Below are 15,821 nucleotides of genomic sequence, written 5' to 3'. Positions count from 1 at the left end.
TTGAACTTGAACCATCATTTGTTTTTATTATAGGGTCATATAGGAACATTGTTTGTATTTGTATATATTGACCACTCAGTTTTGTATTATACTTTATGCACTGAACGGGTTATCAGAAATGCCCATCCCCTTAACGGAGTGTACAGGCAGTTCATCATTGCTGTCAGTATAGGAAAAAAATATTGATTTATGATTAGTGCTTTCGTTCCTAACTGATTATTAAAAATGCTTTTTTATATAGGAACCACATTGAATGAGGAGGGGTCACTTGATAGAGGTGCCCTTGAGACTGACCAAACTCGCTGTCCTGCAGGAGAAGAAATAAGAATTTCAAATTTAGTGTCTACAATCTAAGCTGAATCCTTATTAAATCCTTTTTTCTTTTTTTGCATATATTACTTACTGTTAGCATGTCACCCTGTGTTTGTGACTCTTTTTGAAGATGTAATACATGAAGCCAACCTCTCAGCCAAGTAAGACAGTCCTAAAACCAAAAATAACATTTCACATTACTAAACACTTGTACAGTATCTCCTGTCTGCTTACATTAGCACTACTTCAAGTTCACCTACATTGGATGGAGAGTGAAAAAACATGGTTTGGTAGGTGCATATGTAACTTACATACACCAACCCTGACTTCTCACAACAAAATAAACAAATAAATGAACAAATACTGAACTACTATCTAAATTAATATGTACAGAAATATTTTATCATAATTTGGAGGAACTCTTAATGGACATTATACAGTATAAAGACGATATACAATAAGTATAGTGGGGTTATGATAAATATGACACAATATCTTTTAGGAAAATTAGAAATTACAATAGGAATTCAGGTTTTTTCTTTGACCTTTAAAGAACGTAAAAGATGTAAAATGATATGACCAGTCAGCTTTCTTATCCATAGCCATTAACTTAAATTTGAGCCATTATCTAACATTTTTAAAATAAAACATCAATTAAGCTCTTAACAATTTGTTTACATATTCACTATGTGTACTCCCTTGTTGTAACTGCGTGTACATTTTAATTCCAAAGAGCAAAATACTGTTTCTAATAATTAAATAGAAAAAAAAAAAACTGTCTTCAAATTTTTGGGTTAAACTTACCGCTCATAATCAATCATAGTAACATTGTTGCCTGTCTTTGTCTCATCCAAAGAGGTGCTCTAAAAATCAACATGAGAACATCCTACGACACACCAGAAGTAAACATTTTCTGCGATCGACTTTTTTACCTGAGCTATTCCAAGCACGTATTGCATCGGAGTTCGATTTTTGTAGACTGGGGATTGTGCTAGTCGTTTAACCGGAGCTGAAACAAATTGAGAATGATATATTTTTCTTGCCTGTAAACCAGCTATTTATTCCATAGGTTGTGACCTTTGGCAGGTAATGTAAAAATTAATTAAATATTTATCTGAAATATAGTTTCACAAAGCATGTCCTGTGGATATTTGTTTGTCTTCAGCTTTGGTAATGAGATTAGCTTGTGTTATTAGCTGCTTTAGCTGCTAACGAAAAATAACAATTAACAGCGATATATCGGTATTATATCGGGCTTATTATGTGCGTTCAAGCAGTTTAGTTTAAGACAGACAGTACAGTACAGATGTTCAATATCTGCCATAATATTAAAACATCAAAACTTGTTACCAAATTTGTATGTGGGTGGATGCACTGCTTGAAATAATTTCAATAAATCTTATAAATCTAACCTGATCTGGACGTTCTGGGATAACGTTAGTCATAAATAAAAATCAATTATATTGGTTGGTAACCCAGAATGTCTATATCTTTGCATGTGTACAAAAATAACGTAGTTATTTTTATCTTATGTATATTTCATACTTTCCTGTTTTATTTAGTTTGTTGTATAAATTGACTGAATTGTAGATTTGAACTTTAGTGTGAATGCTGTTTTTTTTCCCATAAAACAACAATATAGACAATATAGATTTATGCCATCTTATCAGTTATCAATAATAACAAAAATAATGATCATAATTTCTACATGAATACATCCCTAGAACACAGACTATTTTAGCTTTCCTAATCATTTAGTAGTTAAAAGAGTATGCATAATCATTTATTCACAGAAACTTCTCTTTATGTGCAAATAAAGTTTTCTTTATTTGCTGAATGCTCTTAGATCAGTTGACTATCATTTAAGAAGGTGTTCAAAAATCAGCAAAACAACAAACTACAGATTCCAAAGTGGTACCTTTTTATATTTAAAAAAAAAAAAATGGAGAAAAATAATTTCTACATAGTTTCCTTTCCTTACTCTTTACCTCTAAAAATAAACAAATGGGTGGAGAAGGCCAGACTCTGTTACTAATAATTCACAGCTGTCAGATCTTAAATTAGAACAGAAAAATGAGATGGGTGAGCCACAATTTTTTACCCGTTAAAGTGGATGGAGTTGCAGGTAGAGGGTGTCAAACGATATTCTTTGAAAGGTAAGCTTCCAAACTTGCTAGAGATGGACATTGTCTGTTATGTGCGAAATCGCTTTATTTCTTTGTTTTATTATTTATATTAAACATTTTTTAGCTAATTGGTGTGTTTAACTCTATGTATTGGTGGTAATTTTTATGTTACTTGGTTTAACCACTGCGACTGACTTTGTGTCATGTTGGCACACAATAAATTTGGGTTATACAGGTGTTTATGGAAACCTTAATATCTCATTCTCAGCTCGTTGATCTCTAGAGCACATGGTACATGGACATATATTAACACTTTCTTGTTCTTTACACTTAGAAGACACTTAGACACATTACACTTGAGTCCAAATGTAATGATGATCAAGATTGTTCAAAATTCCACTTTTAGGGGCAATTTCTAAAGGGAAGGGTTCAAATCTCAGTTCTATTTTTCAGTTCAGTTCAAGGGAAGTGTGGCTGCAGAACATTTCCAATTTGAGACTTCTGAGTTGTTTCTTACGTGTTTGGATTGAAACATTGTTAATGTTATGTTCTCTCAGGATGTCAGGATGGCAAGTGGCCCTGGCTTGCCGGACAGCCTGGTGCTGGAAATCTTCTTGCATCTCCCTCATAAGGCAGTGCTGAGTGCTGGGTTTACCTGCCGTCAGTGGTTTGCTGTGTCGCGTGATGAGTTCCTCTGGAAGGAACTCTTCTACAGCTACTACCGCATCCCACGCTCTGTACCTCGCCACCCAGGTACTGCAGCTGCACCGCAGTTAATGAATTCATGTGCAAAATATAGTAGCACACACCTACACTTCTGTGAAGATCAACTAAAGTGGAATGTGTACATGTGGCCTTTAATAATCCAGATAGTAGTAAAATATGTGTGACAGTGTCTAAAGTTTGCCACTTTTTTACTCTCTTTGTCATGTATGAATGCCACACTGTGTGGCAGTACAAAGTAACAATGCGATTCCTGCATGTGTGCAGCGGCTGTGTCATGGTACAGGGAGTTCAAGCGGCTGTATGACTGCATCCCCTGTGTGGAGGTTCAGATTTTGAAGGAACATCATGATCAGGTCCTGCATTTGGCCTTCTCTCACCGTGGACATCGCTTCTCTTCCTGCTCCAAAGACTGTACTGTTAAGGTAAGACTGCCTACTGCAGTTCCTTTCAGGCAAGTCATTTCACTCTGCGGCCATCTTTGAAATGCCTCTCGGCAGCTATTTCAATGGGGAAACATCAAATTCTCTAAAGCTGTTCACTAAGCTTACGATTCAATTTCATTTTTGAAATCGCCAATAAAATCTGCCAACTACTGTCTCATAAATTTTGTTTCAAAACGCTCAAATCATGACAAAAACTTGCAAATGCACGTTTCAAATGTTTACTTAATTTTCATGATTTATAATGAGCAAATAAATGTCTGAATGAAAAAAATTATTTGATTTGCCAGTTATAGTATATAGTATCTTTGGTTATATTTATATAAAAAAGGGACATCTGGGCAGGGGACATCTGTCATGTCATGTCATGGCATGTCTAAAATGTTTTATAATCATATTTTTTGCTTATTATTAATTAAAATCATAATTTATTAAATAACATTTTCATGTTCTTAGAGCAAATGATATAGGACAAGTTATGAATTTAATACTTTTTCAAATCAAATAACAGTAAGTATGAAGGCCAATGACATGATGCTTTTTTAATGTATTTATAAATGTATAATGACTTGAAAACTTCTGATATCATAGTGAAGAAAAAAAGCCTCAATAAAAGAATGAATTTCTTGGAAACAAAACCATGTACGTTTGTTCAGCATAATCTTTTATCAAATATTGATACAAAAAATATTTGACAAACCAGTCACAACCAAATCAGTCACATGTTTTGACCAACATGCATGAAAAAAATATATGAACAGGATGTTGATGATATAAAAGGACTGTGTCAGGGCCAAAAATATCATATAATTTGACATTTTTATGACAGGCAAGGTAAGTTTAAATGATAAAATGTCATGTGTTGCCACACCAAAACATTTAATGATCTTTTTGGATTAATAAATTATGATATTCAAAAAAAAAAAAAAAAAACTTCTTAAGCCAGGGACACACTTAATGACTGAAAGGCCTATAATGAATATAATTTAATACTACTGATCATGTCCAAACACACCAAGTCAGAGCCTGTTGCTTTCAGTCGGTGTTTACAGTCGGTGTTAAAAATCATGTACTGTGCGGTCACGGTGTCTACAGATGCTAGTCTTAGAATTTAAGAACCATCTGTTGCCAGTCGTCCTCACAAAGTTTCTAACATAATTTTTGCGACTGGCGTCAGTGATTATGCTGAGGATTAGCGTTCCCTGTCAAAAATCATTCTTGTAATTTTATCAAACACAATCTTTTTTTTTTTTTTGATGTTTTTTTTGTATTATTTCATAAGGTAACATTAGCCTACAAGTTAATTGTTTTAGGCTATTCATTTTGTTTTGCAGAAAAAAAGTGAAACTGCAAAAAAAAAAGTGAAACTTTATTCTAAAAAAATTCAGAATAAGCTGTGATTTTGCATATTTTAAAAATAACATGAAGGGCATTTTTACACTGACAGTTGTTCGGAACAATTCGCATGAAAAAATGGAGGAAATGTGAAAGCTGTCATATGGACATGGGTGCGCACCAAGGTACCGAACATGAGAGGAGGTGTTGTGAGGTTTGGTTGCATTCGAGCTGTGCCGCCATTCACATGAATGTGAAAGCGGCACGGACTAGGGTGCGCGCTTGTTCAGGAAGTATATGTTAATTTAAATAGTCTAACAAATAAAAAAATACAAACATGACATTTGTCAATAAAATAATTTTATATATACACTAATTATATCTAATAGTAGCCTATATTTAAAGAAATATAATGAGGTAAAAGTTCCTTGAATATCTCTGCATCTCTTCTGTCAAATGAAGCCATTCTTTCAGTGTTTCCAGTGTTGTCAGTCACGTTAAATAGATTTGGGAGCGTTGTACATTTACTTTAGACTGATAAAATGAAAATTAAAATAACATTTTGAATGACTCCTGTTTTGGAATAAATAAAGCAGTATTTTATTTCGTTCTAACTGGTAACTGGTAACTCTGGAAATGGAACAAAAAAATAGCCCACCATTTTTGCTCAGAACGAACCAATTCATTTTTAATTCCTGATTTGAGAATAATAGTGTATATTATTGCTTGATTATAGGTTTAAAAATAGCTCTAGAAATGTTGTAATTAATGAAATTAATAAGGAAAAGCATAATGAAATGTCTACTCAGGCAATAAAGACAAAAAGAAAACTTAATAGAGAAAAACATTTTTTAATTCAAGTTATGTTTAATGTTTCATAAATAAAACCACCAGTGTTGGCAGGGTTTTTTCCCCCTGTTTTTATGCACAAATTGCACTGCAAATAAGTAGTGGTGCTTGTCTCTTGATATCCATGTTTGTGACTTACTAATCGTTGAATGTGCTGTGTAGCAGTCTGACTCAGTCGTAAACGTTTGTGCTCTTCTCCAACTGTGAAAGATTAAAATCTACTCCAGTCAAAGTAAACAGTCTTTAAGTGTGTTCAGTTCAGTCTTAGAATATTTCAGCTAGTCATTAAGTATGTCCCTGGCTTTAGGTTACACTTTATTTTAAGGTGAGGTTGTTACACAATTAAGCACTAATTTTATAAAAAATATACATATACTTGCTATAGGGTTATGGTTGGGTTTAAGGTTTGGTATAGTTGCTTGTAATTATGCATAATTACTATAGTAAGTACATGTAACTACACCTTAAAGTGTTACCACTTTCTACCTTGGATTTTTTTTAAACATTTTTTTAAATAATGGTTCTGATGTGTAGGTTCACGTTTTCAAGGTGTAAGGAAATTATATACTAATTGATGGTTGCACTACATGCTATTTTTAATGTTATTAAAGTTAGTATTATTAAATGTTTGTTCATTTAAAAGTTTTTACAACCATATGAAACCAACATGATGCAGAGTGCATTTCTGCATATTTAAAGCAAGACAATCCTTACCTTCATCTCTGACACTCTTATGTCGTTGTTCCATGAGCAATGGTGACAGTGATGCTCACTTTAGCAATTACCAATAAATATACTTCCTTTTAGCTCCTTTTAAGCACATATATAAATAACATGTAAACTAAAATCTTAATGTTGAAAATAAAAAGTTTGTATTCAGTGCTATTCACTGAATAATATGTTTGGTGTTTTTACAGATTTGGGACACAGAGAAACCAGATGGCACCATCTCTTTGGTTCACAGCTATAGTATGCGACAGTTTAACTGGGGCTACACTCAGTTCTCCCAGTTTAATGCGGATGACACACTCCTGCTGGTGTCAGGGGTCTACCTGGGCCCACATCACTCCTCCTCTGGAGAGATTGCAGTCTTCAGTTTGGGTAGATACTGTTTTTATATACATCGACTGAACACACCCACAGTCACTTTAAGTTGAGTTTTGATTGATATTGTTGTTTTGGATCCGTAGAGAACTACACTCTACTGTCTCGCGTGAGAAATAAGCCCTATGACGTGTTCGGCTGCTGGCTGAATGAGACCCACCTTATCTCTGGTAACCTGCACTGGATTGGCAACATGACCTCCTGCTCTGTGCTCTGGCTCAACAAAGCCTTCCAGGTCCAGATGTGTTCAGTTCTTGTATGGTCTCAAAGTGATGTGCTGGGTCCAAAATTAACTGTAATTGATGAATTGAGAAAATGTTGCTTTCTGGCTTTTTACCCAGTGATAAAACAGTGGTTTCTATTGTGTTATTCCATAGTCTTTCTCACAAAAAAATGTTAATGAGACCCATTGTGATCTTTGACATATTTTCATTGTGGTGCTTTATTAAATATCTGTAACCACATTAAGTTTTAACAATAAAAAACTAATAATTTAATGGTTATGAAGTTACCTAGCTGTAGACGATATAGACAACATTTTTGTCCTAACTACTCAAATGTTACCCCATCCATGTTTAGGACATTGAGTCAGAAAACGTGAATGTGGTGAAGCGCCTCTTTAAGATCCAGAACATCAATGCCAGCACTATCCGCACAGTGATGGTGGCCCACTGCCGTCGGCATGACTCTCCTGACCTCCTCCTGGACTATGAAGCTCAGTCACAGGCACAAGCTCAGCGGACACAGCAGCACCAGCCTCTTTTCTTTGATCTAGGAAACACAGACAGTGAAGAGGAGGAGGAGGAAGAAGATAATGAGGACGAGGAGGATGAGGAGCGAGGAGAAAAAAGAGTGTCAGCACATCTGCCCACATTTAACCCATCTGGGCTGCAGCATGTAATACATGTAAGATCTAGAAATCGCTAGCATCTCATGTGAAAAATGATCCCAGTGATATCATGAAGAAAGCCTAGAATGCTGAATTAATAAATGTAAATTTGGAAAACTTTGACATAAAGAGCAGCATACGTTGAAAATGATTAGTGTTTAATTGAATTTAATTGTACCTTTCTGCAGTCATTATATTGTTAAAATTCAAATTTAAAATTCTATTGGAATTAGTTAGATGTGCACATACAATTTGCTGCATAATTGCAAATATGCATTTTAATGTTTGTTTGCATCAGATTTCAAATGTAGGAACAGTTCTTTAAGTTTACACAACCAGTATTTTGGCAATTCCCTCATGCTTGTAAAGATACAGAATACATAGATGGAAAAAGTCTTCTCTTTGAAAATGGGAATTTTGTTTTAATTTTATAAAAAGTCTTTCAGCAACAAAACTATGAATACAAAAGCAGTGAGTATAATGCAATATAGAATCAATTATGCCTGATGAAGACCAAAATATTTTTGGTTCCTCATTTATAGATTCCGGTAAATAACCTGTCAGTTTTCCATTGTTGAAAAAAAGTCACCTTTCAATACTGAAAATTAACATTTCATTGAAATTTCATTGCATGCAATCAAAATTTGCAGTATTTGATACATGTTCGAGGCCTAATTGTGAATTACTCATCTGGCCTTGTTATTCCAAAGAAAGAGAAAGAGGGGTCTGAGATGTGGGAACAGTGAAGAGAGAGAGGGCAAATAGTTTGCAGTTTAGCTCAGTATTGCCGTCTAATCAGCCAATATTGTCTTAAATAGCCTCCATAGCACTTCATCTTTTTTTGACCAAATGTAGCCTATTAAATCTTGATTTTGGTGAAATGTTGCAACAATTGTTTTTTTTTTGTGTGTGTGTGTGAAAAATTACAGTTTTTGACATACAAGGTAATAACAAATAAATAAAAAAATCCCTTAAAGTAACTACAAATGAGCATGTAAAGCAAATATCTTTAAAAAATGTTCGGAGCATGCCCCTGCCCCACGCAGTGTTCTCAACTTTTTCCCGCCTTACCTGTTTGCATCCCTGCATTATGGAAGTAAAACGGACTGGGAATGCAGTTTCCTGTTGAAGTGTATTTTCTCAGCATAACAGACCCTAGCAAAAGATCAACTTTGACGGAAAACTTTTTAATGAACCATGCATTGAGAGCACTCCTCTTTAACTTGTACGTTGTCAGTTATGTGTGCTATATTTGCTGCTGTTAGGGATGTCAGAGCATAGCTGCTCGTGATCGAGAGTTGGAGACAAAGGTGGCCAGGCTGATGGGCAGCAGACGCACCAAAGCTCCTGATCCAAACCTGGTGTCTCCCTCAGCTCCGGGAGAAGGAGAGGACAAGACCTACCTCCTCTTCACCACTGGCAGCCTTACCTACTCGCCTCACCAAATAGGTGAGTCTGCATTTGTGTTTTGGATGGGACACTGTACGAATGATTACTTAATCTGCTAATTCCATACAGTACATGTCTGGATGGTAAATTCATGTGTTTATGTGTGTCTCAGGTATCAAGCGGATAATGCCTGATCAAATGACAACGTGTGGTCCTGTGTTAGGAGAGGAGCGCAGTACAGAGGAATTCTTTGACTCGTTGGATCATGTGATCGACATACACGGCCACATTATCGGCATGGGTCTGTCACCTGACCATAGGTATGTGTACTGTGCAGCAGTAGATGACTAACATACATGAGCTTTTAATTGACTTTGGACTAAAGCAGTTTACTCAGCAAGTTCATTTGGCCAGCGAAATTTAATCGAGAACAAATTTGTGGTTTTTGTGTAGAATATTATCTGGCTAAATTTACCTTGCAAGTCATGCAACCACAAAGCTAGAGTGCTGTGAGTGATGTGAGCCAGGATGTTGCTTTCTATGGGATACAAGACCACAAAGTTTTCCTTCAGGGGGCACAAGCAGACTTAGAAAGCTGAATTCTGTACTGTGTTCAAATTTAAAGGAATAGTTCACTTTCAAATGAAAATTACCCTAAGCTTTACTCCCCCTCAAGCCATCCTAGGTGTATATGACTTTCTTCTTTATGCTGAACACAGTCGGAGAAATATTAATAAATATGCTGATGCATCTTAGCTTTAAAATGGCAGTGAGCGTGGATCAACAAGTATGAGCTGAAGAAAGTGTCTCCATCCACATCCATCCATCATAAACATATTCCACATGGCTCCGGGGGGTTAATAAAGGCCTTCTGAAGCGAAGTGATGCATTTGTGTAAAAAAAAAAATCCATATTCAAGAATTTATGAAGCAAAATATCTAGTTTCCACCAGACCGCCTTCCGTATTCAAATTACAAAAAAAATGGAACTGGTGTTGCGTCAGTTAAACTTGTCCCGTAAGTTGAATAGGAAGGTGGTTATGAACCTCCCGGAGTATGTTTATGATGGATGGAAGCACTTTCTTCAGCTCATACTCATTGATCCCGCTCACTGCCATTATAAAGCTCGGATGCATCAGGATATTTATTAATATTTCTCCGATTGTGTTCATCAGCAGCTTGGGGTAATTTTCATTTGAAAGTGAATTAATCCTTTAAGGCCATAAAAAGCCTTAAATATCTTAAATGGTATAAGAAAAGTCTTAATTATTATTTCAAGAGGTCTTAAATTTTGGGGACAGAAAAATAAGAATCGTTGTATGACGATTAGGTGGGCTAAGCCATGTTTCAAAAATACTGTTGGACATATTGATATTTGAAATCAACCAAAACAAACATACCCCTCCCTTCATTGCTCCACCTCCAAAACTCACCCTCCAATCCTATCCACCCAGCTCCGAGTCGAACCCCGATCGCTGCTGGCAGGCGAGGCGAATGCTAACAATGATGCTAAACACCGCATTTTCTATAGCGGTCGTCAGTGCGCAGTGGTTTACCTCCACAACTTTTACTAGCTGGGCCACTGTTACACACGCAATGCGAGAGTGGATGTCTGTTATCACAGCTGACGTGCAACAAAATAATTCTTCATGAAAAATAAAGCGCAGATGATGAACGAATGACAAAGAAGCACAAAATATGTACAATACACAAGAGTAAATACAAACAGGAGTTTGTTGTTAGTCACCAACAGCAGCTCCAGACAATCAATGACGCTCAAACCCAATGTTACTCACGTGTGAAGCGGAATCAAAGCAGCCTCCGTGTCTGTTTTAAGGTTTTCCCACTTAGCTCTCTCCAGCACTGGAAAGCTTTTCTAATATTAATGCGGGTCCTAAAACGCTTGACCAGTCATAAACCTTAATTCCAGTGATATTCTTTTGAGCTCTTTTGTATTGTGTGTTATCTCTCTTTCTGCAGTCTTTCATCAAATCTCCCTCTTGCTCATTCTCTCTCTTCGACTGTCATATGCCCCTAATGCTGATTGGCTACACGTTTGTTGTTGGTGTTGGTCCGACTAACTACCAGTTTTTTTGAAATATGGCTTACCCCACCTTTAATGTAACTGATTATTAAACTTCAAAAGGCTATGATTTAATTAAATGTAATCACTGCACATTCCAAAGTAAAAACACTGCACAGATTTCAGAGCAGTTTGAATACCACACATTTATGTTTAATATAAATATAATAATTTATAATTTTGACTCGTCCTTTTAAAAAAAAAAAAAAAAAAGGTTTATGGCTGAAATGAGAAAGTGGTTAAAAATGTATAAACCCTGCTGAAATTAAAGCATTATCAATTAAAGTGGCTGCCGTCATTCAGTGTTTGTCTGCACATAGGTACTTGTACGTGAACAGTCGAGCGTGGCCGGCGGGCTGTGTGATCTCTGACCCTATGTCCCCTCCTCCCATCGCGGAGGAGATCGACCTGCATGTGATTGATCTGAAGAGTCTTAGAGAGGAGCGCCGTAGCCTTCGAGCTCACCGGGCCTTCACACCCAACGATGAATGCTTCTTCATCTTCCTTGATGTCAGCCGAGACTTTGTCGCCAGGTAATTTACAACCCAGTACTAGCACATTGTATTTGCTGAAAGGCCCTGACACACACATTTGCTTTTTTTAGTATTTAATAACAGGAATGTTAATTGCCAAATTAACCATCAATTGGTTGCATGACTAATTAAGCTTTTACATTAATTGTAAGCTGGTAATTACCCTCATGTTTTGACATGATGAAAAAGCAAATATGAATTTCAACACGTCAGTGTTTTCCACTTGGCGGGGTATGATAGTGATCTGTACCAGCCATAATGATATTGAAGTCAATAGAAATAAAAAAGACATAAGATAAAGTCTGTGCCAGAATGTATGAACAAGGACAACACAGTACTGCAGCTCTGTGATAAAATGGATATCTTGGTATTTTTCAGACCATATGAGGATATTGGATATTACTTTGCTATATTTAGGCATTGGCTCTGAAATGGCATTAAAGGGTAATATTTTTATTTTCCCCTTTTTCTTTTTGCAATAATTTGCAAGAGGAGAATAATTTTTGGTGAAATTCATTCTAAAAAACAAAAAGACAATCTGTAAAAATGATTTAAAAGGATTAGTTCACTTCAGAATTAAAATTTCCTGATAATTTACTCACCACCATATCATCCCAAGATGTTTATGTCTTTCTTTTTTCTGTTGAAAAGAAATTAAAGTTTTTGAGGAAAACATTCCAGGATTTTTCTCCATATAGTGGACTTCACTGCGGTACAACAGGTTAAAGGTCCAAATTGCAGTTTCAATGCAGCTTCAAAGGACTCTACACGACCCCAGCCGAGAAATAAGGGTCTTATCTAGCAAAACGATCTGTCATTTTCTAAAACAAAAAATTATTTATATACTTTTTAACCACAAATGCTCATCTTGCACTAGCTCTGCGATGCACCACGCATTACTTAATAACGTTGGAAAGGTCACGCGTGACGTAGGTGGAAGTACCATTCCAGTATCTATAAAGCAAATGCGCAAAGACTAAGTCAAACGCCCTTTACAAAAAAAGGCAAAACAACGATGTCGGACAATTTTGAAGTTGGAGGAGAAAATGAGATGAGTTTTTCTGCCCTACTGCGTTACTTCCTGGAATGTTTTTCCTCAAAAACCTTCATTTATTTTCAACTGAAGAAAGAAAGACATAAACATCTTGGATGACATGGGGTGAGTAAATTATCAGGAAATTTTAATTCTGAAGTGAACTTCTCCTTTAAGGCTGAAATACACTACATGACTTTTGCCCAGTGTACAGTCTGGAGGAGTCAACGCTAGTTGGCGAGTCAGAGCCATTCTGCAGATATTTTCTAGCTTATGATTCCATCCAGTCTGAGAATATCAAACATGTTTGATATTTTAAGGCTATTTTAAGTTGTTACACGTCTACTAGCAACAAGCCACTTGTTTCTGTGTTGATGAGTTTGTGATCAGAACGACTTTTTTTCTTTAACCATTTACAAAAGTCGTATGACAGATGTCTATTGTTTTATTTTTATTTATTTATTTTCAGATTTTAAAAGTTGTGGTGTATTCCAGTTTACATGATTTAATGCAAGTCATTATTTTTGAAGTAAATTACAGTTAAAATAGTTTTAAAATACTATAAGCATTTAATAACCAGTTTTTCATTGTTGAACAAAAGAATATTTAAATTTACATCTGCAATACAGTACATGGTAATATTCAGCAATATTTGAATGACACTAAATAACTGTTCATTGGACTGATTCATTGAATGGATAGTTTGAATAACTGATTCACAGAAATGAATTTGAACTTCCCAATTGCATTTACATTTTTGCTACTAAGCTAAATATTCTCTTGGTGAGATGGTATTCAAAATCTCTCTCATACTTATGAGTCAAGGAATGACAGTGAAACTACCCTACTGGCACAATTATTTGGAAACTTGGAATCGTATTAAAATCATGGCAATATTCACAATATTGTGAATTATATGTGCTCAATGCAATGAAAGAATATTGTGCCAGTTGTATATTTCTTATTTCTCCAATAAATGTCATACCTTTCTTCCACATCACATCTTATGGTTGCATCTTATGATTTTTTTTTTGAGGCCATGACACGCCAGGCCAACGTAAAATGATTAGTTGCGACAAAAGCTTGATGTTTTTGCTCGCTTTCATCACTTATGCTTTTATTTTCTGACTCGATCACTAAGCTGAAGAACCAATTAGAGTTCTCTCTCAACGCTTGACAAACAAAAGATCATAAGGATTAAGTCATAGCCGCACCAGAAGTGTTCTCTAATTATCTAATTGGTGTAATTGTCTGTGCAGTGGCGCAGAGGACAAGCACGGTTACATCTGGGACCGACATTACAACATCTGCCTGGCACGCCTGCAACATGATGATGTGGTTAACTCTGTGGCCTTCAGCCCAGCAGACCAGGAGCTGCTGCTGTCTGCCAGTGATGACTCCACCATTAAAGTGTGGCGCTCGCCACGCATGGTGCGTCTCACCCAGGCCCCCCGACACCCACCACGGGCTCACAAACTGCTCTCCTCCTTGCTCGGCCACAGAAGAGCTAATCTGAATGGCAAACCCTGACCTGGACTCTGGCAGGTGTATCAAAACATTACAGAAAGACACTCCATGAGCAGAGAGACATGTGTGAGGTCAAGAAACTATGGACTTGCACATGGGTGTCTATGACAACAACAAGGGTACATGTATTTCCTTAGTGGCCCTCCTGCAGGATGTACCGTGACCAACAAATCACTGAAAAATGAAAAGTGATCTTTGCATAAAGAAACAAAAGAAAATGGGCTTTTTGGATCACCATATTTGTGAAAGATCAGTTCTGATGCGCAAGAAAACGCACAAGATGGACATCAACAGGATATGTGACTTCAAAGGGCAAAGAACCAAGAATTTTAAGAAAGATGTAAAGGTCACATTCACGTGTGTGTCACGTGTGCAGTTGTAAGTCCATTTAACCCAGTTGTGGTGAGTGAAACACCGCCTGTGCATGTCTGCACGTTCATACATTTTATAAGTATTTTTTTCTCTGTACATTATTAAAAAGCTTGACAACCTGATGATCAGAACAAGACCATGATCAGAGTATTTAAATACTCACTAAAAGGGAGAAAAATCAAAATTCTGCTATAAATTTACAACAGTTATGTGTCTCTGGTGTTTTATATGTGGTCCAGTTTTATGTAATGAAAGGGCAGTTCAGTTACAGAATGACCATGTTTATTTCTACTCCATCTATGCCTTTATTATTGAAACCAATCTTATCCAATGTGCATATGGATTTAACAATCATACTATACTGAAAATGTAAAAATTCCAAAGAAATTTAAAGCCTTTATGTTGAACCTTTAGTCGTCACCTTTATACAATCATTCAGTTTTAACAATGAACCAGTGACACACCTCTGTTATGGTGTCATATTTATTTTATATTTACATCTAGTATGACTTATGTCATGACATGATGTGCAGGTTGGATTCACATTTATTTCTATAGGATTGTTAAAACTACCAAACAGGTTTACCACAGGCTATTTCATTCTCCGTTATATATTTAATGTAGATGAGCTCTATGACTGTACAGCATTGAAACACTATGCAGCATAAGGGTGCTTTGCTACTTTATACTCATAACTCACCTCCAGCACTTCACCTTCTTGTGTCATAAGCTTACATTGTTTACCAGCAGTAAATGTTCAGCAAAGGTGCTCATTTGTTATCTCATACAGATGAAAAAATAAATGCTCCCCATGGCTCACATATATGATCAATACCTGTGAAGCTCCTCTGGAATATCTGTTACTTGTGTTATGGCAACACATGACAAAGTTTGGATTACAATATGCAGCATTCTTCTCTGTAGTTGTTAGTACATCAGTTGTTTTGTTTTTAATGGACCTAGATCTCTGTGTGACATTTATTTGAGCTTGTGAATCTGATATTCCCACCTGCCCTTTGGCTTTTTGCCATCATTAGATTTTGTATTGTGGAATGTTTATAATTTGTTTGACCCATTAAACTTTTTCTTTTACCAGATACAGTG

At 36.0% G+C, this 15,821-nt stretch overlaps 1 protein-coding gene and 1 long non-coding RNA gene across 3 annotated transcripts; one reads left to right on the top strand and one right to left on the bottom strand.

The window, feature by feature from the left end:
• Nucleotides 1-1,268, bottom strand: LOC125268007. The gene is made up of 3 exons (XR_007184781.1): nt 1,117-1,268; nt 404-484; nt 1-307 (listed from the first exon to the last, which is right to left on the bottom strand). It is a non-coding gene; the product is annotated as an uncharacterized LOC125268007 (long non-coding RNA).
• Nucleotides 1,251-15,814, top strand: fbxw5 (F-box and WD repeat domain containing 5). Of its 2 annotated transcripts, none has more exons than XM_048190121.1 (10): nt 1,251-1,398; nt 2,996-3,191; nt 3,429-3,586; nt 6,706-6,889; nt 6,979-7,127; nt 7,472-7,798; nt 9,047-9,230; nt 9,343-9,490; nt 11,573-11,785; nt 14,078-15,814. In XM_048190121.1, the coding sequence occupies exons 2-10, from the start codon at nt 3,005-3,007 to the stop codon at nt 14,346-14,348; spliced, it is 1,821 nt and encodes a 606-aa protein (XP_048046078.1). In that variant the 5' UTR covers nt 1,251-1,398; nt 2,996-3,004; the 3' UTR covers nt 14,349-15,814. The 2 variants fall into 2 exon arrangements, with proteins under 2 accessions (XP_048046078.1, XP_048046079.1); XM_048190122.1 differs by lacking the exon at nt 1,251-1,398 and adding an exon at nt 2,316-2,468.
• Nucleotides 15,815-15,821: the final 7 nt, after the last annotated feature.

Source organism: Megalobrama amblycephala, linkage group LG4, assembly GCF_018812025.1.
Source record: "Megalobrama amblycephala isolate DHTTF-2021 linkage group LG4, ASM1881202v1, whole genome shotgun sequence".
NCBI lineage: Eukaryota > Metazoa > Chordata > Actinopteri > Cypriniformes > Xenocyprididae > Megalobrama > Megalobrama amblycephala.
This window is presented reverse-complemented; position numbering and strand designations above follow the sequence as displayed.